We start from the raw sequence: 26,461 nt of genomic DNA on the forward strand, positions 1-26,461 counted from the left end.
CTGGGTTTATTAATAAACAAAAATGGTTTTATTAAGTATAAAACAGGATTTAAATAGTAAATGGAGCTATACCTATCTCATAGAGCTGGAAAGGACATTGTGAGGTCATTAAGTCCAGTCCCCTGCCTTCATGGCAGGACTCAGTACCATGCCTAACAGATTTTCCCCAGATCTCTAAATGGCCCCCCCTCAAGGTCAGAGCTGACAATGCTAGCTTTAGCGGGCCAATGCTCAAACCACTGAGCTATCCCTCCCCGTAAGTGATCCTAAGAGACAGCACACAGAACTAAGTAGGTTTCTAAGCAAAATAAAAGCACACAAGATAAGTTTGATACACTAAAGAAACTAACTACATGTAATACCTCACTCTAAAAGTTCTAATAATCTTCACAGACTAGACATTCTTCCAGCATGGGCCAAGTTACTTCCCCCAGTTCAGTCTTAGTTGTTTCCAACAGTCATCTGGCATAGGTTAGTCAGGGACAATTGGCTACCTGGATTACCTCACTTCCTACCCTTAAATAGGGTTTGCAAAAGGTGGGAATCCTTTGTATTCAGTTTAAACCTACCCTCCGCTTTTTGTGGAAACATACAGCATCCAAGACAAATCCCAGCATCTGGTAACATAGTCAAATATCTCTGCAAGGTCCTTGTCTCCATTTGGGATGTTAGTGTATAGTTGAGTAAACAATTAACTGATAAGCCAATTATCGTTTATAACTGATAAATGATTATCAATTAATCCTGTCAACTACATGGACTACCCTCATCTTGCTACCTCTGTATCAAAGGCAGCAAAGGGCAAGGGTGGGGGAAGCGGGAACCAGTGCTCAAGAGTAGCTGGCTTTAAGCAGGCTCCCCATGGATAGTCTCCGTGCAGAGCTCAGGTTCTGCCCTTAGCTCCAGCGGCTCAGCTGCGCCCCTGCATCGCTGAGTCGCACTGCACTGGATGGAGTTGCCAACTCCATAGACCAGACGGACCAAACGCCATTTGGTGTAACGGTGCCGGTCCGGGAGAGTTGGCAACTCAAGACCTCTCCCCAAGTTAGCTCCTTTCGGCGTCAGGAGGGGTCCCATCTCTGCACGGCGATACGCTGCGTGTCAACACCCCCGCAGGCCTATTCTCCGCCCCAAACCAAGATGGCCGTTGTTGGTCTCTCCGGGTAGGACTCCACTAGAGAGGTGCCCCAGTCCCTTACTCAAAATGGCTGCTAAATCTCCCCCACGGCGTTATCCGCCCTACAGCAAGATGGCCGCCGAGTGCGTGCGCGAGGAGCGGAGTCATGCACCGTCGGCCCCGCCCACCCCTCCTCCCTCTCCCAGGCACCAAGCCGCGCAGGACAGGGTCCCGGTTTGCGCCTGCGCGGTTACGGTGCATGCTGGGCGCACCTCTTTCCCGCGGTGACTGTGCAGATAAGCGGAGGGGTTTGCGGCGCGAGCCTCCGCTTGTGGCGGGGTCCCCGGCCAGGATGGTCGGGATGAAGGTAATCGCCAACGACACCGAGTTCCAGCCCGAGCTCAGCGCTGCCGGCTCCCGGCTCGTCGTGGCCAAGTTCACCATGCGGGGGTGAGTGAGAGGAGACTCGGTGCCGTTGGAGCCCGGCTGCCCCCCAGCACCGCCAGCCTTCGGGGAGGGAAGAGACGCGCCGCTCCTGCCCTGGGACGTCACCCCCCCCCCCTCCCATCGGTCTCGCGCAAGGCTCTGGGCTCCCCGCCTCATGCACCTTGATCTGCCTCTGCCCCCGCCCCACCCTGCGCTGCTGCATCTCTGCTCTCCCCTTCTGCCTCTTAGGCGTGGTGGCCCTGGCTGGGTGGTGTAGCCTCGAGGAGCTTCTCCCCCACTGCCTGTCACTCGCAGCTCTGAGGCTCAGGGCAGCGTGTGGCGTTTGGGGGGGACTCTGGTGTGACTCACCGCCCTGCACCAAACTTTGTTCCTCCTGTGAGGGTGGCTAGTGTCACATTTCCTTACAAGGAGCGAGCTTTCCTAATTGGGGAGCGGGGTAAGGGCAGAGTTTGTGGGATTGCCTGGTTGTAAAGGAAGCATTTTGTGGTGTGGGTTTACTGTGACATGAAGTGATCATTTGCTGCTAAGGCCATCACAGGGGCTGTCCCAGTCTCAAATAGGTGCATTTGGCTTACTCTGTTTGTTTTAAAAGCTTGAATGTTTAGAAAATAATTACGTGGGAAGGGCTTTTTGTTAATTTTGGTTGGGCTATGCTAGGTGGATCTGGCAGATCTAGTATTAGCAGTAATTCAGAGATAATAAATGCTTACTGTCTCTTTAAACTTAATTTAAATAGTTTGGCCTTGGAAATCTTCTAGTATTTAAAAACTTTAAAAAAACCACCAAAATTATCTAACAGCACTCTAACTTTGCAGTTGACAAACATACTCTGCTACTATGAAAAATGGTAGGCAAACGGCTATTAATCTTTGTTTTATTAATACTTGCAGTTCTAGTTACGAAGTGTCAATATAAAATTCGTTAATTTTTTGGCATTTTAAACTGTGTATTTACCTAGTGAAACTGCGGTATTCTAAATTTAAGACTATATTTAACATTTGAACCAAAAAGCAAGCCCACCTTGCATGCAGGGTGGATTGCACATTAATTATATATGGTCTGGAGTTGGGTGGAAACAGCAGCCCTGTTTCTGCTTTATCAAATCCAAACTCCTTGCCATCAGTCTGCTGTCATAATTTCTCAAGTCAATTTTGCAGTTTAGATTTGTGTATCTGGGGGTTTGGTACTGAAGTCATGTAATTCTAAAATTACTACTGTAAATCCAAAAGCTTCAGAGGAGTATAGCCAAGTTAGTTTATACAGGATAAACTTGAAAAACAGCAAGTTGTTTAGCAGAACTTTAAAGACTAACAAAACATGTAGATGCAATGAGGTTTACCAGTTATTTTGAGAGAAGGGTTTTCTCTCGAAATAATCGCGTCTTAACAGTGTCTGTTATTTCAAAATAGCGTCATAATGCAAATACGCAAATGAAGCACGGGATATTTAAATCCTGGCTTCACTTGCAGTTTCGAATGTCTTCATTTGCATCCCTCTCTCGAAAGAGGGTGCAAGTGTAGACTTACCCTCCCATTGTAAATATCAAAGCACTTCTGCTATAGTAAAGCATGGATCAAGAGCCGGTTACAGGCAACCATTAAAAAGTATAACTTTGCTATTAAAGCACAATGTGGAGCAGCTGAAAAGAAATTATAAGGTGAGTGACGGAGAAGGATTAATGAAATGCTCTGCAAGGGGTGGTGAGAGGTGACAATGGGGCAGCATAAGTTACTGCCACATCTGGAGTATTACGTTCATTTCTGAGCCCTCCACTATAGAAAGGATGTGATGAAATGGAGAGGGTCCAGTCGAGGGCAGCCAAAATAATTAGGGGGCTGGAGCACATGACCTAGAGGAGAGGCTGAGGGATGTGGGTTTATTTAGTCTGTGGAAGAGAAGAGTGGAGGGGAGGGGTTGATACCAGCCTTCAGCTTCCTGAAGAGAGGTTCCAAAGAGATGGAGAGAGGCTGCTCTCAGTAGTGATGGATGGCATAACAAGGAGCAATGATCTCAAATTACAGTGGGGGAGGTCAAGGTTGGATATTAGGGAAAACTATTTCACTAGGCCAGTGGTGAAGCACTGAAATGGGTTACTTAGGGAGTGGTGGAATCTCCATCTGTAGAGGTTTTTAAGTCTCGAGTTGACAAAGCCCTGGCTGGGATGATTTAGTTAGGGCTGGTCCTGCTTTGGGCAGGAGGCTGAACTTGATGACCCTCCTGAGGTCTCTTCCAGCCCTAGGATTCTAAGTTGTGTGTCAGAAAATTTACTTTACTAAAAATTGAGGGGAGTGGAGGAAACTCCTTAGTTTCTTTATGCTTTGTTTCCTGGATATTGTAGTGATTGGGATTTGAGGGAAGCTATAGTTAAGAATTAGACTACTTCCACACTATAATTCATAATGTTGGGGTAGCAACTAGTCAAGATGCTAAAATTAAAGAGAGTTCTAGTTGGAGCAGTAGCTTAGGCCTGAATCCTCAAAGGTGTTTAGTCTCCCAACTTCCATTGATTTTTTTTTTCCAGTATTTAGGAACCTAAATTCTTCGAAGATCTGACCCTGACCCTGAGTGAGTTCATGAAACTTCTGAAAATGTGCCTTTCTACAGACACTGTGTCCTGGGGATCAGTGACTTCTCATACTGAAGGCAGGAGGAAAGGGAAGATAAACTACATAGCATTCACTGTCGTAGAAGCAAATGTCACTTCTGATAAATCTTTGCCAGAAAAGATGAAATTGTGGACACCAACTACTATAGGAAAAGGGAATTAATGAATTATGTAACTACAGTTGGTAACATGAAAATACTAGGTAGCGTTAGTGTGAGCTGGTGATTAAATCCGCTCTTTCAGAGCAGCAAAGAGCTCTTTCCCCAAAGTAAATGTCCTCCTTTTTAACTGATATGATGTGCATTGATAGTGATATGTGGTGATGCTAACCAAGCTAAACCTAGAATATAGAGTTTGAAACTGATGAAGGTTATTACTAAGTAATCAGAACTGTTTATGCAGGAAGTGGGAATTGACTCACATTATTTTGCCTGTCATTCAGCAATATCTGACTAGGTTTGCCAACTATGAAAGGTGTTGTAAGTCTTGCATCCAACTAAGGGCCAAATACACGCGTACAGCTCCCACTGACTTCAACAGACATTGGATATCATATATGGGGCAAAATATTGCTATTACAAAAACTAGACAAACTTACATCTATTTTTTTTTCCTTAATAGATGTGGTCCTTGTTTGAGGATAGCTCCAGCGTTCAGTGCTTTGAGTAATAAATATCCCCAGGCAACTTTTTTGGAAGTAGATGTACATCAGTGCCAGGTGAGTTGTATGCACAAATACATTTTGACCATTGGGAAGTAAGATCTTATAAGCTGCCCTTTATAAAAGAGTAAATAACATAATATCTGAAAACTAGATCCAGCTCATATCTTAGGACACTATAAAAATTAACTAAAAAAGTTCCCAAACCACTGACTACTAAATTAGAAAATTATTGGATGATTGGGTGATACTAAAAGACTGGAGAAATTACTGTTTGTTTTGGGGATTTTTTTGTTTTTGTGGGTTTTTTCCAAAAAAAAATTATCCTAATTACTGCCCTAAAATTCCTGACTACTGTCCCTGAGAGGAGCATCCCGCAGGAATTGCTAAATATGTACATGTCAACGAAATCATGGGCAGTAGTATGAATTATGAAGAATAAATCTTGCCAAACACGTCTGTGCATATTTTAAAAAAGTAGGTGAAGGGACCGCGGCAAATGTAATGCCAGATTTTAGTTAAGTATTTATTAGTGGCTTCTGAAATGTTACTAATGTTTATTTCCAGTGGTGTTGAGAGTGGAGCAACATGGTCACTGGGTGAACAAAATGGTTAAATGATTAACAGCAACATTGAGAGGCTAGGAAGTAACTTGAAGTGACCAGGAGTCTTCTTTTCATTAGTGTAAACATGAGAATAGATAATATTGACAGAACTTGCTGAAGATACTGAATTATGATGGATTATTAGAACCAGTTGGGATATATAACTAATACAAAGGCATTTGAAAAGGTTAGAAACACAAGTGGATAACAAAATGAAAATCATTTGTAATGCTGATGGCTGCTCTATCTGTGGCAGAAAAATATCTAAGATGCTTGTGTTCAGTTTCAGAGAGAAACTTGTAAAACAGAAAAATCTCAGTTTAGAGTAAAGTATGACAGCAAAGGAAAAATGAAACTGCAGTTGTTACTTTACAATAAGCATCACTTGATAGAGCAAGGAAGTAGTATGCATTTTTTGTTGTAATGTGTGCACAAATAAAAATAACAGAGGAAAGGCTATTTGAAGAATACATTCTAATAAAAATGATTGTGAACCAGGTAGAACCAAGAAACTATATTGGTTTTTGTGTACATATTTGCATCCCCAACAATAGTAGCTGCTTTATTTTTGTGTAGTAAGGTGAGAGAAGCTTACAAACATATGACAGGGTACAATATTTTTATGTATGGTGGAGCAAGTATACAGAGTAGACAACATTCTCAAACATTTACTATCTCATTCATTAGTCTTTGAATTATTTTTCCAAAGGATGTGGTAGAAACGGGAGCTTAAAATTGGACTGAATACAGTAACAAAGTTTTATAATGCTGTCTGACCTGAGGGGTCCTAATTTATAATTCCAGTGACTGATGGATGCAGGATAAGAACTTGAATAATTAGGAGTTGCAACTTAGGCTCATCTATTGTAAGGGCGCTGTTATTCAGAAGTTGGTCTGTAGACTTTTTTATAAAGATGTGATAAATGGTAGATTATTATACAAGCTGTACCAATGGAGTCTGCACTAGAAAAGAGTTTCTATATGCTTTAATGCATTCCAAAGGTATAAGGAAAATGACTTCAGATGTTACAGTAAACAGATTTTCCAGGATACTTCTAGGAATGTTAAAACATTAACAAAAATCAAAGCAAAATAAAGATGCAAAGTTTCAGTTGTGTAGTTAAGATTAATAATGTGCTTTAGAAAAAAAAGAACAATTTAAATCATGTAACATTGAAGTCCTTCCTAAATCAGTAACCAAGGTAACTTCCTTTACCTTCATCATATACCTTTCACTTACTAAACTCAAAATAAATAACTTATTTTTAAAGAGGTAATTTTGGAAGAATAAGTCAGTGCTCATTGGCCAATTTCCAGCCAATAGAAGCTAAGAAATTTTTCTAGGGGGCAGGGATAGCATGTGTGGGCAGAACAGTGTGGTACAGCCACCCTACAAGCCTGGAACTGCAGCAGATAATCTGCTCCTTGCAGAGCTGCTGGCTTGAAGCCCACCGAGGTAAGCACTTCTTAGTCAGAGCCTGCCTCTTGCACTTCATTCCCTCTTTGCACCCCTCCCCCGCCCCAACCCCCAGCTGCCTGCTGCAGTCCACAACCCAAACCCTCTGTACCTTTCCTCCTTTCTTCCAGGTCGCAACTTCCTCCCAGTCCTTGTACTCCCCCTATACCCTCCCTGGGCCAGAATCCTGATCCATAAATCCTGTTGGACTTTTCACTTGAAGCATCCTGCCCCAAGTCACAACCTTCTCCTTCATTCAAACTCCCTTCAAACCATTACACCCGTGCTGCACCCCAGTCCTCTGCCCCAAACTTCGTTTTGCACCTAACCTCCGTCTTACACCCCACATCCCCTTCATAGAAGTGTGGTCCTTGACCACTTGCCAGAATCTTGGCGTGGCCCCTCATTAAAAATTATTGCCCACCCCTGGATTAAGGGGAATCACGGAAAAAGGAACAAATGAGATTCTTGTTCATTGTTCGTTTTATTAGCAACTATCTTTCTCTTGGTCTATAAGCATGGCTTTTAACCCTGATATGTGTTGGCAATTGAGGATGACGAGCTTGCCTTATCCCAGAATGAATCCTGTTTAGTTCTAGGGCTATTTCACAGTGACAGTTAATTACAGTCTAAACTGCTTTTCTAGATGTGCCAAGATGTAGATGATCACGATGGCTAATACTGTTGCATATTAATAAAGCTGCTACTTGTAGCCACTGCTTTCAAGTTTAGAAATGTTATATATAACACTTTATCACACAACAGTAATCAATATGTCAATTCTAGGGAACAGCTGCAACCAATAATATATCAGCAACACCAACATTTATGTTTTTCCGAAACAAAGTGCGAATTGACCAATATCAAGGAGCGGACGCTGTAGGATTAGAAGAAAAAATTAAACAGCATCTAGAGAATGATCCTGGAAATAATGAGGACACAGATATTCCGAAAGGATATGTATGCATGCCTTATTTTAAGAACTTGTAAATTTATTTTAAAAAATATGTCCATGTTGTCCTGCTTTCTAAACGTACTAAGATCTAACTTAAATGGATAAGTTTAGGTAGAAACTTAGATGTCTTAATATTTTTTTTAAAGATCATATGCCTTTTCCTTTTCCAAGCAAGCTTTTAAAGAATGACTTGTTCATAGCAATACATTATAGTAATATTTGAAAATGGTGTAATTAAGTCTTCTCCAAAATACGCCCCTGAGTCTAGAACATTGCTTGGATTTCATGTTGAAAATTTTGCTGTAGCTGTTTCTTCTACTAGACTTCTCTGTTTTAAAATCGTATAGGAAAACAGATCTGCTTCCTGCAAAATGAGTTATTTGAATAACTACGAAAATTTTAAAGATTCTGTGGACTGTCCTTAGGTGAATCTTCTTTGCTATGTTTTCAGTATCTTTTCTCAAATAGCTTTTTGTAACATTCTCATTCTGTAATGTTGCAGCTACCCTAAAAGCTTGTTAGAAAGCTGCTTTTTGGAAGGGGTGGTGTGGTGAGTTATAGTTTGATCATTAATAGCATCTAAGAATATTTGCCAAACGGTTTACCTGATTCCTCAAAAGGTCTTAACTGGCTTGGGACTTTGAGTTAACACAGCAGAATAGGAATGGGCAAGTCTAATTCTAGGCTATCTCACTTTTGCTATGGAATAATTAGTACATGATTTATTTACTTTTAAAAATATAGATCATATATTCAGAATTAAACAGTGTTTGGTCTGCAGTAAATAATGACATAGCATAGTCACAGATTTCACAATTGTTCACTTGGAGTTGGGAAGTTAAGAGATTCATTCTTTTGAAGGGAAGAGAGAATACCTTGAACATTAACTTAGTTGAACTATGTACAGTAAACATAACTTAAATTGGAAAGGATAAATACAATAAAGAGGAAATGTTTTTTCCTTGGTTTGTTAGAACTTCTGAAGCTTTACAGAAAACTCAGTAAAGCTTGATTTAGAAACTGTTCTGCTTAATTTTTTTTTAGTGTCTCACTTTTTATTAGTGCTTGCATTAAAATATCTGTCATGGTTTAATCCCCCCACCTGACACTATGCATGTGGAGTTAGAGAGTCGACTAGCAGAATAATCTCTGCAAAAACTGTGTGTCTGATTCCCAGAGACCAACTCTTTGGATCTCAGGGGACTGGGATTGAATAGAAGGGGGAACAACCAAGACTGGTTCTTCACTGCCACCATCCAAGTGATTCCAAGAAAATCAGGGAAGAGATCACTTGGGACTTCTCCCGCCCCCCCCCCCCCCCCCCCCCACCGTGAAACTCTTCCCCCTGTCCCAACCTCCGTTTTGCTTGGAGTTGCGGGAAAAACAGGGAATCCACAGACAACAATGGGCTCTGCCCCTGTAACTAGGCACTTTGTCCTAAGCACACAACAATTGACCAATACCAGTTAATTAGAATAAAAAAATCTTTTATTATCAAAAACAAAACTACAGTTGCAAACATAGTAAATTGGCTATGTGGAAAGAGCCACAATTTGAGATTATATATACACATACACATACACATACACATACACATACACATACACATACACATACACATACACATACACATACACATACACATACACATACACATACACATACACATACACATACACATACACACACTATGGGGAAGTTCTTGGGCCATAATCCTTAGTTACAAAAGAGAAAAACAATTAGCCAGCTCAGACATGATTTTCATACCCCCAAACAAGGAAAACAGTAAACCCTGACAAACTATTCCCTACTTACACATTTCAAGAAGTCTGTTCTTGGAGAGAGAAAGTGTCTTCCATCTTCTCGTTGCCCCGGAGAAACTTCTCTGATCTCAAAACAAAGGAGAGAGGGAAAAAAAACCCTGTTTTCCAGTTTGAAATTCCTACTTGCATTGTTATTGGCTGTCTGCCTGATACCTTTGCTAGGTACCTGAGTTAACCTCTTAGTCACCAGTTGTTGATCAGCATTCCTTCAGATCATGACTGTATCCTTGGAATTTCTTTATTCCTGTTGCAGACTTAACTCGGCTACCCCCTTGAAGCTTTATTTCTAATGGTTGTCTTCCCAACACTTTGTCACAGGCCAATGAATGAGGTCTGGGGTAGACCGCATTTTAACTTCATGTACTAAGATTTGGAGTCATCATATTTTAAAAGTGGGCCATATGAAAGCCACGTTTTTGAGACTTTCTTGCATGTTAATGCACAGAATAAAAAAAAACTGGTTAACTTTAAAAGTCTTAGCTTTAGTTTATGCTGATTTTCTTCTGATTCTTCTTGGGCAGTAAAAAACATAAGTTGTCTGGTTCCCTTGTTAGCACTTCACTGAAATGCTTAAATGGCAAAAGCTGCAAGGGAATGTCTAATTCAACACACTGAAATGGAATTTTCAAAGTTTGTGGAAACCTTGCTGCCTTCTAATAAAGCTGTAGTGTTGTTACAATAGCTGTGCTGGGCCTATATAACTTAACAGGTATCCTTTTTTGACAATAAAATAAATTTGTTTGTATCTAAACAGTAAGAAAACACTGAATGGGAAACACCATACAAAATTTAGAAATAGTAATTCCATTAATTTTCGGACCAAGCCTTGTAATAGGATAGTGGGAGTTTCACTGTTGCAAAACTAAAAAGGAATATGGTTTGAAATACTTAAGGAAAAAGAATTTCTTGAAAGCACTGTTCTACTTGTTTTCATGTTGCCTTAAGACAACTGTGTACTGCATATCTTAAGCATGTCTGACAGCTGTACTAGCAAACATATGTAAATGAGAAACTTAATGTGACAAAACACTCTGCTAGAGCTGTCATCTTAGGTGGTGTTCTCTAAGCAATATTTGGTATAATGTTTCTACTTTTAAGAAGGGGTAGCTTATTCTGGCAACAATATAAAACATTTATGGTTGAATACCTGATATTATATTTCAAAAATGCTAAAACCAGTAGTTGGTTCAGTAACATGATAGCTTTACTACAGTAGTATGAAAGTTTTGTATTTAGCTTTAGGAAAGTTAATACGTTCACTTGTGAATAGTATATCTGAAGCGTTATATGTAAAAACACATCTTTATATGTTGAATACTTCAAACTCATAGTTATAGAGCAACATCTGCCATACAAATAGCATACTTTTTCCAGTTGAATTGTTCTTATGTAAATGGTAGAATATAGGCCACTTGAAGTTGTAATCATTCAGTTACTCACTACGGTATCAGCACTAGTGTTGCACCTACTTGTGAATGTAAATACTTATGCTAATAGTTAATGTAACAGCCAGTGTGGCAGTGTTATGCAAAAAGGCATTTTTTAGCTTCGCAGCCCAAAACACATTAGAAGTAATTTAAGTAACAAGAGACTAAAGTAGGTATGCATTTGCTTTTTTAAAACTAAACTAACTTCATAAGATGAACAGATTTTTTTCTAATAATTCTATAACAGACAAATTCACACCTTTATAAATTAGACTGCAATTTAATGTGTTGACCTGATAATAAACTTTTAAAACACTGACATTCAGGGTTAATGTTTCTAATTCATCCTCTTCATAAAGGTGATAATTATCTGGCAAGTTTTTTAAATAACATCTTTTGAACCTTCTCAATAAGAAAGGCATGAAATCTCAGTTTCCTGCTTGAACTGGAGAGGGGAGGAATGGAATTCTCACCATCTACTTTTTCATAATAAAAATAACCAGATATTAAAGATAAGCATATAAATTGCCTTTTGATGGGTTTTTTGCCTTATTTAAAATGTTCCATCCCAAAAAGTCTAAAATTCTGTCTACAATTAGTAAAGATTTCCATTTAGCAATTAGCTTTGTACTTAACTACAGTACACTGTGATGTAACAGCTTTCTAGTAGTCAATAACATCAATACTGTCCTTGCTACAGAACTTAATGTATAGTGTCTTCTCAAGGAGAACCTTTTTGTAATCTTGAAAAAAAATCTGATACAATGAGCTAGATTTTTGTACTCTGTTGGTGTATATATAGTTGGTGGTAGTTTCATGTTTCTTTTAAGATGTCAAAACCCTTAGTTGGATACTTGATGAGAAAGTTCAACAATGAATAGTTTTGAAGGTGGGGTCTGTCATCAGTGCAAATGTTGTTATTCTAAAGTTGTTTTGTTAATTGTACATGATTTATTTTTAAGTAGGCTTGCTTTTGGACTTCTCTAGTGTTAAAACATCAGTCTTTTTACACCTGTTTTGCAAATGCATTATGGATAAGGCCCTACCAAATTCATGGTCTGTTTTGCGCAATTTCATGATCATAGGATTTTTAAGAGTAAATGTTTTGACTTTCAGCTAGTTAAATCTGAAATGTCATGTTATAACAGTAGGGGTACTGATGCAAAAAGTTCTTATACTTCTACCCTTCTGCACTGCTGCAGACAATGACTCTCTTCCTTTAGAGCTGGGCATCCGGAGAGCAGTGGCTGCTGGTCAGGAGATGAGGGCATAGCCATCACCAGCAACAGTGTGCTGTGGCAGCAGACCACTTTCAGAGCTGGGTGCCTGGCTAACAGCTGCTGGTCTCTGGCTGCCCAGCTCTGAAGGCAGCAAACAATTAAGAGTGACAATACCATGCTCTCCCCTTAAATAATCTTGTGACCTCCTTGTAACTCCCTTTTTGTCCAGGACCCTCAATTTAAGACGTTGGTTTCCCTCATGAAATCAGGATAGTAAAGTAAAAGCATACAAACTTAACTCATTTCATAGGAAAAGACCAGATTTCATGGCCTGAGACTTGTTTTTCATGGCTGTGAATTTGATAGGACCTTAATTTAGGATATGGTTTTGGTGCTTAAGCCAAATTACAGCCTGCAATAGTTCACTTTGTCTTGCTGTGCACTTTGTAGATTCCAGGGAATGCATGATAAAATTTTGCAAATGGGGGGTGGAGGTTAACTAAAATTTAAGATGTGGGGTGGGCAAAATCTGGCCCATCAAATATTTGGATCGTCCCATAGCTCCTGAGGGAGAGGTGTCTGCATCTTAAAGAGCCTCCTTCCTCACTGGCTTGCCACGCAGAGACACAAGACCCCAGCATCAGCCGCTTTGAGCATGCCGCCTAGGGTAAGCACCTTATGGCCAGAACTAGCAGCTCACCACCTTCTGCACCCCAAGTCTTTGATCAGTCACAACCCAAATCCTCTGCACCCTTGACCCTGGTCACAACTTCTTCCGAGACCCTACACCCTCTCCTCCACCCCAGTCTGCTAACCTGACCTCTCTTCTGAATCCAGCCTCTATTCCAGATGCATGATGTGCCTCCTCCATTAATATCATAGAAATGCAGTCTTTGACCAGTTAACAAATTCTAAGAGGCCCCCTGTCAAAAATTATTGTCCACCCCTGTGTAATATGAATGCTTGAATATATTCTGTTAAGGATGAAATTATTGAACTAGTTTTTTTATTTTAATCTCATCCTGTATACAGTGATGAATTTTACTCATCTACACATTTACTAATTCTTTTCAAGTAGGTGGCATATTTTCAAGCACCCAGCAGCACTGTTGGCTTTTTTTTTTCAGATGGATTTAATGCCATTTATTAATAAAGCTGGCTGTGAATGTCTTAATGAAAGTGACGAACATGGATTTGATAACTGTTTACGTAAAGACTCTACCTACCTGGAATCTGACTGTGATGAGCAGGTATAATTTCAATTTGTGGTTGAATATAATTTTAAAGGGCAGTTTTTTCTTCACGTATTGACTAGGGATGTTAAATTTTGATTGATCAGCTAATCAAGAAGTCATTTAATCAAAGTTGATAAGAGTGCTGGCGACTCTTGCTGCAGTTCAAAGGCAGAGGTGCAGCAGGGAACCTTCAAAGACAGAGATGCAGCTGTCCCCTCCTTCCAGTGCTGGCTCCTCTTTCCTCTTCCTCCTCCTCCTCCCCCCCTCTCTCCAATTACTGCCTCTAATGTGGAGATAGCAAGGGGTGGTGGAGATGCAAGTGGTCAACTTGACTACCCGATAAGCCTAGGCTTATCGAGTAGTCAGCTATTTGACTACTCTTTTACATCCCTAGTATTGACTAGTATAATTGTCTAATTCTCCTATGTTTACAATCATTTTGGGATTAAAAAGTGGGAGATTCTGTTTCTGGCTAATAAATGCCAAATTCAGTATTAAGCAGCAACAAGTGTACAGTAATAAACTTGATGAATGCAGTGAACTCTAGATAGTAAGTGAGCTCAACAGTTCACTTACAGCAGTGGAGAAATTACTTGGGAAAGGAAACTTTAAAACAATTGAAAACCATAATCTCACATATCTTTACCATGTTTTTCTTGTAGGTAAAACACAGCTTTTGATGCTTCATAAAATGTTTAGTATTAAACATAATTCTAAATTGCGTGGTGGCTTTCAAGGGCTTGGGTGAGATTGTGTGCTATCCTGTACAGGTTAAGGCCAAGTTTTTAAAAAATGAGTGTTTAAAATTAGACTCTTAGACCTAATATTCTGGTGTATGGAAACTGTTGAATGATCCTTGCTCTTGAAAATTGGGCCTTAAGGCACCTCAAAACTAAGGTGCACACAATTGCTCATCTATTTTGAAAATTTTGCCCAAGGTGTTTGGTTTAAGACTCAACTTTAGGTACCCATTTCCAAAGCCTTGCCTAGAACAAAATCTGAGAATTGTTCAGGGTTCTAGTAGATAGGCTTTCATTAACAGGAGTCTTCTTTCAAGCTGTATAAGAAGATATTTCCTAAATTCTAATAATATTTACATATAAAGACTGAGAACACTAATCATATCCTTGTGATCAGTTACTTTCCCTGATCTAAACAACATTTTGTTTTATTTTTTCTTAAATATTTTGTCTGCATTTCAAAATATTTTGCATTGAGAAATACTTAGATAAACTTTTTCTCTACAGCTCCTTATTACTGTGGCTTTTAATCAACCTGTCAAGCTTTATTCCATGAAGCTTCAAGGGCCAGATAATGGTGAGTAAAATACGTCTGTTTCTTTATTCCATCAAATTGTTCCTAGTTTTCTGCTTACACTATTTTTAAAGGTTTAATTGTTCTTCAGTGTTTAATTGGATTATTTCAGAATCCTGAATATAATAGCTGCAGTTCCTGTTTTCTGAGCAGTATAATTGTAACTATTAGCAAGGTCCCATGGATTCATGTAAAGACAGTAGTATGGATCTTGTTGCTTTCTAGAAATCCTGCTCTTTGGAAGTAGCTTGGTTGAAATTGGAGAAAACAATCAATACAGTAGATTTGTTCTTTAAAATATATTTAATGTAATCTCCATGCTGTCCATATGCTATAGTTTTGACATGGCATAGATATTTATATTGACATACAGTAGAGCAAGGTAGAACTATAGTTTCAAATGTGGTTTCTGTACTTATATCTTGTACTAATTTTATGAATGTAGCAAAAACAAAATTGTCACTGTGTGTTCATATAACAAACATTGTAAAGATGCTTCTAGGTTCGAATTTTGTATCTAAAAAGTGGTTTAGTTAATTAAATTGCTAATGTGTGTTAACCCAGGTCAAGGTCCCAAGTATATAAAAATCTTCATCAACCTTCCACGATCTATGGACTTTGAAGAAGCAGAAAGAAGTGAACCAACCCAAGCCTTGGAACTAACTCCAGATGACATAAAAGAAGATGGTATTGTCCAGCTTCGCTATGTAAAATTTCAGAATGTTAACAGTGTAACTGTAAGTAAAGCTTTGTCTTCAAATTTCATATAGGTATATTTACATGAAACTTGGAAAGTCTAATTTAAAATACTTGGGACAAAATAATTGATGAGGTGACACAGGTTCCAATGTTTAGACAGGTTTTTGTTATAACAGTCCATCACTCCAGAGTGACTATATGCTTATGCCAGCATACGTTTATAGGATGTAAGGTCAGAAAAGGACTGAGATCATCCAGTAGAACTTACAGAATCACAGAAATATGCAGCTGGATGGGACCTTAAAGTCAAATCCATTACTGGACCAAGTACAGGCAGTCCCCGAGTTACGCGGATCCGACTTATGTCAGATCCGCAGTTACGAACGGGGCTTTTCTCGCCCTGGAGGACGGGAGCGGCAGGACGCCCAGATGAGCTGCGGTCCCGCCGCCCCCGTCCTCTGGGGCGAGAAAAGCTGCTCCCCGTCTCGCTGGTCTGCTGGTCAGACCAGGGAGACAGCGAGCAAAGCCTCGGAGGCCGCCCGCAGTGGGACAGCCGCGGCGCTTCTGGGCTGTCCCGCTGCGGGCGTCCTCCACGGCTTTGCTCTGCGTCTCCCTGGTCTGCTGGGGGAGGGGGAGCGCAGCTAGTGCCCCCTCCCCCCCCAGCAGACCAGGCTTTTTTTCTGCCCACGATGCCTGGGGTAGAGCAGCTGGGGCGCTGCTGGGTTGCTCCAGTAGTGCCGCTCCTCGGCGCTATTGGACCAACCCGGCAGCACCCCAGCTACTCTGCCCCAGGGGTCCCCAAGTCAGCCTCTGCTGAAACTGACCAGCGGCTGACTACAGGAAGCCCGAGGCAGAACTGGCATCCAGATTCAGCCGCTGTTGAAACTGATCAGTTTCAGCAGCGGCTGAATCTGGACGCCAGTTCCGACTTACATACAGATTCAACTTAAGAACAAACCTACAGTCCCTATCTTGTACGTAACCCGGGGACTGCCTGTAAACCTAGACCTTTTCTGCACGTCCAGCCTGTTCTTAAACCTCTAATGGTGGGGATTCCTCAACTACCTTAGATAGTTAAGCACTAGAATGGGCTTCCAAACTGAGAGAAGTGTTTTTTCTAATATGTAACGTATGACTACCATGTTGCAGATTTAGAGATTAGTGCACTTCATAACATCCTCTTAACATATTCGAAGACTATTGTCAGGTCCCTCCTCAATTATCTTTTCTCAAGACTAAATATGCTCATGTTTTTAACCTTTCTTCAGGTCAGGTTTTCTACTTGTTTTTTGTTTTTGTTTCTGTTTTTAACTTTAGTTGCTCCTTTCTGGACTTTTTAGTTTAGTATATATGTAAGTATGGCACCTAGAGTTGGACACAGTACTTTACATAACAGTGGTGAGGCCTACTTTAGAGTGGGACAGTTATGTCCCTTGTCAATGTACAACACTGCTGCTAATATGCTGGATTATATTAACCTTTTTTCAGCTGCATCATGTTGACTCATTCCATTTGTGATCCACTACAGCTTTAATACTTCATGTGTGTCACAGGACATTACATGTCTCTGGATTACTCTGCACTGAACTCAGTAACTTGTTTGACTAAAGCACATTTTCCAGAAAGTCATCAAGGCACTTCTCTTAGGCTATGCCTAGACTGCAAGCCCCTTTTGAAAGAGCGTCTAGACTACAATCAGTACTTTCAAAAAAGCAAGCTCTTTTTTTGAAAGAGCACCCAGGCAGTCTGGATGCTCTTTCGAAAAAGCACAGTTTGCATTACATAGCGCCTTTTTTTTTTGAAAGAGCACTTTCGAAAAAAGGCGTTATTTCTTGTGAAATGATGAGTACTGCCGTCGAAGGAAAAGCTGCGTTCTTTCGATTTAATTTCAAAAGAACATGGCTGTAGTCTAGATGCAGGTGAAGTTTTTTCGAAAAAAAGGCTACTTTTTTCTAAAAAACCCTGCAGTCTAGACACAGCCTTAGTAGTTCTGATAATCATTAATTCCCTGTTTAGAAATGGTCACTTTTGGCTGGGTGGGGGTTTGTGGTAAAGCGCTGGCAGTTGCAGCACTGTTCCTGGAGTGCAGCAGCAGCAACGCTGTTGGTTGTCCACGCAGTCAGCCGCCAGCAAGTTACTGTGATTACATTCACGGTAATCACATCATCTTGCAAGCCTGAGATGATGATCAGTGGTTGCAGAACTTTTAGATGAGGAAAGTCACTTAAATTGGACTGCGTGCTGAGCTCGAGCACACAAACAAGAGCTACACTGCCAGCAGAAAAGCTTGTGGCATTTGCGCTGTGGAAGCTGGCTACTCCAGACAATTTTTGTTCATTTCGGAGTGGTAAAGTCAACTATTGGACTTGTGCTGATGGAAGTGTGCGGGGCCATCAGTCTCAACCTGCTCTGAAAGACCATGTCTTTGGGCAAAGTGCATGAAATGGGATGGCTTTCCATGAATGGTCTTTCCAAACTGTGAAGGGGTATTAGATGGCATGCACATTACAATTCTGGTACCTGACCACCAATCCGCTGGATACATTAACCTCGGGGTATTTTCCATGGTTTTACAGGCACTTACGGATCACAGTGAGCATTTCACAGAGATTAATACAGGTTTGTCCGGAAAGATGATGACTTTCACATCTTTCGGAACACTGGCATGTTTAGGAAGCTGCACGTGTAGACTTTTTACCAGGCCAGATGTTCACCATGGGGGAAGTGGAAATGCCCAATGTGATTCTTGGACACCCTGCCTATCCCTTAATGCAGTGGCCTTTTTAAGCACAAGAGGACTTTTTGAATTTAAGTGCAAGCCAAGATCTGCCCTTCTCTGAGGCCCTGTCCCCTGCTCACTCTGTCCTCCCTCACTTTGACCAGGCTGGGGCAGAGGGTTGGGGTGCAGGCTCTGGTCATTGATTAAGGGATTTGGAGTGTGAGGGGCCTCTGAGCTGATCTTGGGGCAGGCTGTTGGGGTATCGTAGGGAGTTCTAGGTACAGCCTCTGCAAGGAGGTTTAGATGCAAGGGTAATGGGGCTTGGAGTGCGGGAGGGAGGTCATGACTAGGGTAAGGTTATAGGCAGGGCTCGCTAAACCGCGATGAGCCCTGCTCACCAGGCGCGCTGCTTGGCACGCTGCGCATGCACAGACCGCACTGCACACGCATTGACCGTGCTGCGCGGCTGTGCCGGCTTGTAATCTACTCGCCATGGCGAGTAGATTACATTAATTTTCGAGCCCTAGTTATAGGATGTGGTCTCCAGCTGGGCCCTGCTTATCTCAAGTGGCTCCTGGGTGGTAGTGTAGTGGAGCTAGGCAGACTCCTCCTGTCCTGACCCTGCACTACTCCCAAAAGGAGCCAGCAGACTCCATCCCAAGTCTTGGTGTGCCCCCTCTGCTCTGTGGGGATAGGATGCAGAGGGGAAAAGGGGGCACCCTGACATCAGCACCCCTCCTTCCTCCCCTCTGCACAGCAAGCAGGAGGCTCCTGAGAGGACAGCTCCAAGGCAAAGGGCAGGATGTGCAGCAGTGGAGGGAGGGGCAGCTGAAGTGCAAGCAGGAGGCTCCTGAGAGGACAGCTCCAAGGCAAAGGGCAGGATGTGCAGCAGTGGAGGGAGGGGCAGCCTCTTGGTTAAACCAGTCAGGATCACCTGTCAGCTCCAAAATCTACCAGTAGATCCCAATCTACTGATTGGTGACCACTGCCTTAATGCCATGACTCATGAAACCTTACATAAGGAACCTGACCACAACAAGGAGCAGTTCAATAACAGACAGAGCAGGTACAGAATGACTGGAATGCGCTTTTAACTATTTGAAGGCTCGCTGGTGATGTTGTACAGAAAGCTGAACTTGGCAGATAACATCCCTACAGTTATTGCCACGTGCTGTACCCTCCATAATATTTGTGAAGAAAAGAGTGAAAGCTTTTCCATGGGCTGGACCGCTAGGCACGGCGCCTGGAGTCAGAGTTTGAACAGCCTGAGACCAGTGCTACTGGAGCATGATTGGGGTTGTCGAGTCAGGGATGATGTGAGGTAGCAGTTTGATGCCATACATGGGAGTGCAGTGGCTGCATTGCTAGGGGGTTACTCTCCGGTTCGTGTGCTGAACTTAGTGCTATGGTGACTGTAGCTTTGCTGGGATATGCTTGCTTGCTTGCTTTCATGTAATGGAATAAAGATTTCTTTGAAACACCTGAATTTAATTTATTTCATACAAAGTAAATGCAGGACACCGGTGGAGTGTGAAACATCTGCATTGTGGGAGGCAGAAAGGGAGAGTTGGAGTGGGATGAGATAAGGCATGCACTGAAAATATCACAGGTTTGTATATGCCTATGGTTCATATGCAGCTCCACCGTAGGATGTGCTGTGCAATAGGGCCTGCAGTTCATCAGGACCAACCTGTATGTGGATTGGAGTTGACTGCATCAGCAGCTTGTAGGAGTCTGTAAGGGGAGGAGGTTGGGCAGGCAGGTGTAGAGTGTGGCGGATGGCTCTTGGGGACAGACTCATCAAGCTGTATTGTTGGGAATGGCGTGGGGGGTGGAAATTGGGGGACTGGTCTCACAGATTCTCAGTCTGCAGTATTAGTAGGGCATCCAGCATCTTAGCTTTGCCACTCCATAATGCTTAGGAGCTACTAGATCGCTATCCCTCCATTCCTGCAATTTTTTTTGTTTGGTGTTTGTGTGACTCAGGACTCATCACAAACTCCTCTCTAGTCTGTCTTGGGAGCTTCCATGCCCTTTTCAGACACCTTGCAGGAGTTAAAACTTCTAGAGACAGAACTGGCCTCAGATTACCAATCAAGGGCAAAATTGCAACACGTCTCACAACCACTCCAAACCCTTTGAAACACTTGAATTGTCCACTGTCTGTCCTAGAACAAGCGTATGCAACATATAGACTCACAGTGGTGACTTCACCACTAAGGGTTTTCTTTAGATGCCCTAAGTGCAGCAGGGCTGAGGAAAGTTGTCCTATAAAAAGCCATCTGGCTTGACCCAGAGGAGCAAGATAGAAGTTTGGGAGCTGGTGCATGGCTCAGCTGGGCTGTAGGGAAAGGGGTGCACTGAAATAACCACCCCGATCCAGAAAAATCCCTCATCCAGGTCTAGACAGGTGCCCAACCGGGGGGGAGGGTCCAACATGTACCTGCAAGTTGTGGGCACAGCACCAGCTCAATGGTTTCCTTACCGCACCTTGTGGTAGATGTCTTGCAGCTCCTTCATTCTGACCCTACACTGCAGTGCATCCCGGTCATGGCCCCTTTTGGTCATGCACCCAGAGATGTGTCTGTGTTTCTTACAGCTGAAACTGAACTGCCTCATCTCCCCAAATGCTGATGAGGTCTACTACAGCCTGTGTCATCAAGAAAACTGGAAGAGGACTTTCAAATTTCAAAGACACAAGGGCGGGACTTAGTCACATGAGCAAGGCAGTAGAGTTCAAACAGATGACCAGAGAGGCCAGAACAGGTATTGTGGGAAGGCTGCCAAAGGCCAGTCAGGACACAGTGGCATCCTAGTGCATAGTCCAGAGTGCAGCAAGCTCTGCACTTGTTGTGGAGGTTGTTTACCTAGACCGTGCTCACTGCGAAGCTAGTGTGCACTAAGTCCCTTACCCATATGCTCACTGTAAAAGTTACAGCCTTGGGGGCTTTTTTACTGCACAGTAACTTGCCAGTGTAGATTTGGCTTCTATATGAATCTGTCTGGCTTCAACTTCCAGCCATCAGTTCTTGATATGCTGTTGGCTGCTAAATTAAACAGCCTGTTAGTAGCCAACATTGTATTCCCATGAAGATTCTTATACACTTTAATCGAGAAATCTCTAAATCATTGACCACTGCAGATGGGCTGCTTCAACCCGGCAGTTAACCAGGTAACTTGATGTTTAACTAATTAAATAGGATTTTACATCCCTAATGTTGAGTGCTTGTCCACTTGTGACTCGACTCCTAACCATTCATAATTTTCCAGGATAGAGCCATACAATTTTCTAGATATCTAACCTCACTGTAAATGGGCCTGGCTTGCCAAAACCAGATGGCTCTGTATGACTGCCTTGTTTGTCTTGACTACTCTGCAGAACTTTGTGCCATTCCCAAGCTTTATCACCAATACACCATATTTATTTCTAGATCTTTGATAAAAATGTTGAATATAATTGGGCCTAAAACAGCTCTTTCTGGAAAACCAGTAGAAACACCCTCATTAATAACTACTGATGTCATTTGTCAGTTTTTAATCCATATAGTCTGGCTTTTATACTGTATAGTGCTGATTTGTCTTCTAATACCACACAACATTCTGATTAAATCAGATGCTACTTGATAAAAATCTAAGTGTATTACATCTGTAATAGGAATCATTAAAAAAGAGGTAGAGAATAAGAAAAAAATCTATATAAACCATGGTATGCCCACATCTTGAACAGTGTACAGGTTCGGTTGCCTCATTACAAAAAGGATATATTGGCATTGGAAAAGGTTCAGAAAGTGATGATTAGGGATTTGGAATTGGTCCCATATGAAGAGAGATTAAAAAGACATGGACTTTTCAGCTTAGAAAAGAGGAGACTAAGGGGGGGGGGGGGGGAATATGATAGAGATCTATAAAGTTGTGACACGTGTGGAAAAAGTGAATAAGGAAAAGTTACTTATTCCCACAATAAAAGAACTAGGAGTCACCAATTGAAATTAATAGGCAGCAGGTTTAAAACAACAAAAGGAAGTGTTTCTTCACTCAGTGCACAGTCAGTCTCTGGAACTCCTTGCCAGAGTATGTAGTGAAGGCTAGAACTTTAACAGGGTTAAAAAAGGAGCTAGATAGATTCATGGAGGGTAGGTCCATAAATGGATATTAGCCAGGATGGGTAGGAATGGTGTCCGCAGCCTCTGTTTCTCTAGAGGTGGGTGATGGGAGGGATCGTGTGAGGATTACCTGTTGTGTTCCCTCCCTCTGGGGCATCTGGTATTGTGGCCACTGTTGGCAGACGGGATACTAGGCTAGATGGACCTTTGCTCTGACCCAGTATGGCAGTTCTTATGTTCTTATCTATGCAGCTGCCTTTCAACCAAATATAAACAAAAAAATGAAATTAGTTTTGTTTGAATTACTGATATTTTTCATAAAATTGTGTGGCATTAATTATATTGCTATTTTGTATTTAATGAATCGCATAGTCAGGGCTTGCCGAACTGCGGCGAGCCCTGCTTGCCAGCCGTGCTGTCCAGCAATCTGCGCATGCGCAGATCGCTCGAACTTGGCTCTTCCGGGTTGCAGTCTACTCACCAGATTGCATTATTTGTCGAGCCCTGCCCATAGCAACTGTTCCTTTATTTTTCCTTGGGGTGCTGTGTAACTGCTTATAGTTATCGAGGTCCTTCTGCTTGCCTTTTGATTGACACGCTAGCAATTTTTCAGTCTTCTGGGTTTTCTCTGGTATTTCAGAATTTTTAAAAAATTAGCATCAGTGGAGCTGGAAATTCACCTTATCCAGGAGGTATGGGGAGATGGCTCTTTATTATCCTTACTTTTGCCAGGCTATGAATTTTTTTGTGCTTTTTATGGCTTTGCCTTTCCTTATCAATTTTCTGCACTTAATTTTGCTAAGTTGTATTTTGTTTCCCTTTTTTTCCATTTATTATGCATTGCATTTTCCCTCCTCAAATTGCCGTCTTCACTTAGCCATGGACCAAGTTTGAGTTTTTAGCCAGAGTTGTTCTTGTGATTGTGGAGTTGTCTGCTCTTCAAACCACCACTTATTTCTGCAGAAGTTTGTCTCTGATGTTCTCTATCAACTAGCTGGAATGTAATACCTACCAACAAAGCCACAATAGCCAGTCTGAATCATATCAGGTAGTTACAGTAGAACATCTTGGAGTTGACCAATCTGCTGCTTGTTAATTCCCAGTTGTCCTACGGAAGCTCATGAGACTATTGGGAATCTTGTGTATTTTTAAACTTATCTTATTAAATATGAACTACATCCTGTTAACTGGAATATACATTTAATTGTTGACTGAACAATGTCATATAACTAAATTACAAACTTTTGGTGGGCTTCAGAATGGGGGGCATGCTACAGGTAAGATGTGCTTAGTGATAGAGGTCTTAGCACCAAAAATGTGCCTGATCCAATGGTTCTCTCAAGTGTTGGTTTCAACGGTTACGTGAAAACTTATAAGAGAAATGTTGATCAAAATTGGATTCAGGTAGCTGAAATGATAAATGAAAATATAATCCTCTGTCCTGCACATGCTTCACTTTAAGTATGTGAACTGTTCAGTTGGCTTCTATGGAACTACTTGCTTTCATAATGGTATGCATATACCCAAGAATTTCAAAGATTGGGCGCTAAGGTTGACCACGTCATCTTCTCCATTAGTAGTTTTTTTTGTGTGTAATATTTGATTGTAGAAAGACCTAAAGGCCTCAGCCAGGTACTCTACTACCGAACAGTCTATTCTCTAAGATGCTTGCAAAAAAGACAAGCAATTTTTAAAAAGTTACAATAGAACTTCTTCCCACTTTCTCCTGGGAAAGAACTCCCCTCCCTCCCACCCCCCTCCTGCTCCGGTGCTTCTGCTATGTACATTCCATCTCTTAATGCTATCCAGCCCTTATATGAAAACATTTCAACTCACTGATTGGAAGAAGTTAAACAAATAGTCTTGCAGCACCTTTGAGGCTAATAAAAAATGTAAATGGTGTCATGAACTTTCATGGTTGTGCCAAGGTAGGTTAAGATAGCATCTACATTTTTTGTTCGTCTCTAAGGTGCTAAAAGACTATTAGTCTGTAACTGAATAAACTTAAACAACAAACATGGCTACCCCTTGAAACTTGTGATTAGAAGATTTTTTTTTTTAAATGGCAGCATGAGGCACAGAGCCCAGAATCCTTCTGATCTTTATTCTTGTGCCGCCTCTTGGGTAAGGAAAGAGAAAGGGACCTTGTTTCTACTTTCATCTAAGTGTGCAGGAGACCCACAAAATATCTTCCCTGGGTTCCACCATTGTCTGCTGGCTCCGTTCCCTATCTATTTCCCTTTCTTGTGGCAATTGTTTTGTTTCTTTCATGTGTCCATTTTATAGTATATGTTGGCATTTGTGATAATGCCAGATTAAAACCAAAGTAGAAAACCTATTTTGACTGTGCAGATTTTATAAATTGATATTCTCTAGTCTCTTAAAAAAAAAAAAAAAGTATGAAGTCCATATAAGACAGCATTTACAGAGCTGTATATGTTCTCGCTATTGAGCTCCTGTTGAATTCTGCTGAAAACATAGTAAAATAAGTTGGGGAAATTTAGTTACTTCTTTCTTGAGTGGTAGTGGTGGTGGTTTTAAGAGAGACCACAGTCCTCATTTTAGAGGTGAGCAGATAAAATTAAAGAATGGTTGGCCATATTTTTCTAGTATCTTCCACAAAAAATGCATATTTCTGAAGTCGTTGGATTGCCTGGTTCCACTTTATATTTTGGGAAACATGACATGTGTACTACCTATACTTAAGGAAAGAATTGTGTAACTATACCATGTTTATTAGTCGGAATGAATACATACAAACTATCTTACTTTTTAGTTATTTGTCCAGTCCAATCATGGTGATGAAGAGACAACAAGAATTACTTATTTTACGTTTATTGGAACTCCAGTCCAAGCAACAAACATGAATGACTTCAAGCGAGTAAGTTGGATTCCTGAACACACACATGAATGTTTAATTGCGTTATTAAACATTGGTAGTTGCATCTCAGCTAACTGAATTCTTTCTATAATTGTTCATTTTGAGTTGATACCTCTTCCTCTCAGTGAAACATATGTGCCTTTGAAACTTTGAGATCTTGGCTTTGTTACAACTTTGTCTGGAACGTGTTATTTACCTAAGGATCTTTCAAAGTGAAAGGCATTTTGGATATGTAAAATAACAGCTAAGGGTTTAAAGTTGATACATCATGAACACTGCAACTGAAATCTTGAAGGGGTCATTATTTGTCCGAACGTTTCTATGCCCTAGAGGTGGGCAATTTGTAGAAAAGTTGTTACATATATTGGAAAATAGAAAGCATACATAAACCATAATAAATCTGTTCCTGAAGATTTTGTTCAGGAGGCAATATTGAGTGGATTAGAGAGATTTGTAAATGATTTATAAGAGTGCTGCTTCAATAACAGTGTCTATCTTCATACAATTTCATAACATAATTATAATCTAACTTTAATTGTTCCATTATTATTTAAGAATGGTTTATTCTTAATAAAGGTTTATCTGGCTATTCCTTGAGAGCTGCTTTTTGGACCATTCTAGATGGGGTATTAAGTTAAGATGGTCTTAACTAAAGGAAATGGAATATTTGAGTAGCAAACTCTGTCTACAGTCTGCTTTTATCAGCAAAACTTGTGTTGCTCAAGAATGTGAATTCTCCCTTCTCTCCTCAGAGTAACATCAGTTATATTGACATAAGTGCTGGTGTGGACTATGCTATTTCAGCTGGAAAACATCTGTCAGCATAGCTTTTGCCTGTTCTGGGAATGGTTTTATTATTCAAAATCTTAACTTCATCGGAAACTGGCCACTTAAATGTGCAAGCCAATCAATTCAATATCTGATCTGTCCTATACTAGTGCAGGTAACTAGTATTACCACACTATTTAAATAACTGACTTTTTGCAAATACTATTGATGTAAAGAAACATACGTTTACCATTGCCATGAAGTTATCAGGAAGCCTTGATAACTAGGGATAGAATCATAGAATACTAGGACTGGAAGGGACCCCGAGAGGTCATCGAGTCCAGTCCCCTGCCCTCATGGCAGGACCAAATACGGTCTAGACCATCCCTGATAAACATTTATCTAACCTACTCTTAAATATCTTCA

At 41.1% G+C, this 26,461-nt stretch overlaps 1 protein-coding gene across 4 annotated transcripts in view; it reads left to right on the forward strand.

The window, feature by feature from the left end:
- The first annotated feature begins 1,349 nt into the window (after window positions 1-1,349).
- The window catches only part of TXNL1 (thioredoxin like 1), a 34,026-nt gene continuing 8,914 nt past the window's right edge, over window positions 1,350-26,461 (forward strand). The window contains exons 1-8 of one of the 4 annotated variants that reach the window (XR_012904973.1): window positions 1,350-1,567; window positions 4,791-4,887; window positions 7,678-7,851; window positions 13,444-13,566; window positions 14,799-14,868; window positions 15,430-15,602; window positions 25,163-25,267; window positions 26,020-26,210. Coding sequence is in view for 3 of the 4 variants with exons in the window: in XM_014570215.3 (XP_014425701.2) it covers window positions 1,377-1,567; window positions 4,791-4,887; window positions 7,678-7,851; window positions 13,444-13,566; window positions 14,799-14,868; window positions 15,430-15,602; window positions 25,163-25,267 (933 nt within the window). In the remaining variant the exon portion in view is untranslated. The remainder of the gene's footprint in view (window positions 1,568-4,790; window positions 4,888-7,677; window positions 7,852-13,443; window positions 13,567-14,798; window positions 14,869-15,429; window positions 15,603-25,162; window positions 25,268-26,019; window positions 26,211-26,461) is intronic. The other 3 variants (XM_014570215.3, XM_006116575.4, XM_075932631.1) reach the window with 3 other exon arrangements.

The sequence above is a fragment of the Pelodiscus sinensis genome, chromosome 6, assembly GCF_049634645.1.
Source record: "Pelodiscus sinensis isolate JC-2024 chromosome 6, ASM4963464v1, whole genome shotgun sequence".
Taxonomy (NCBI): Eukaryota; Metazoa; Chordata; order Testudines; family Trionychidae; genus Pelodiscus; species Pelodiscus sinensis.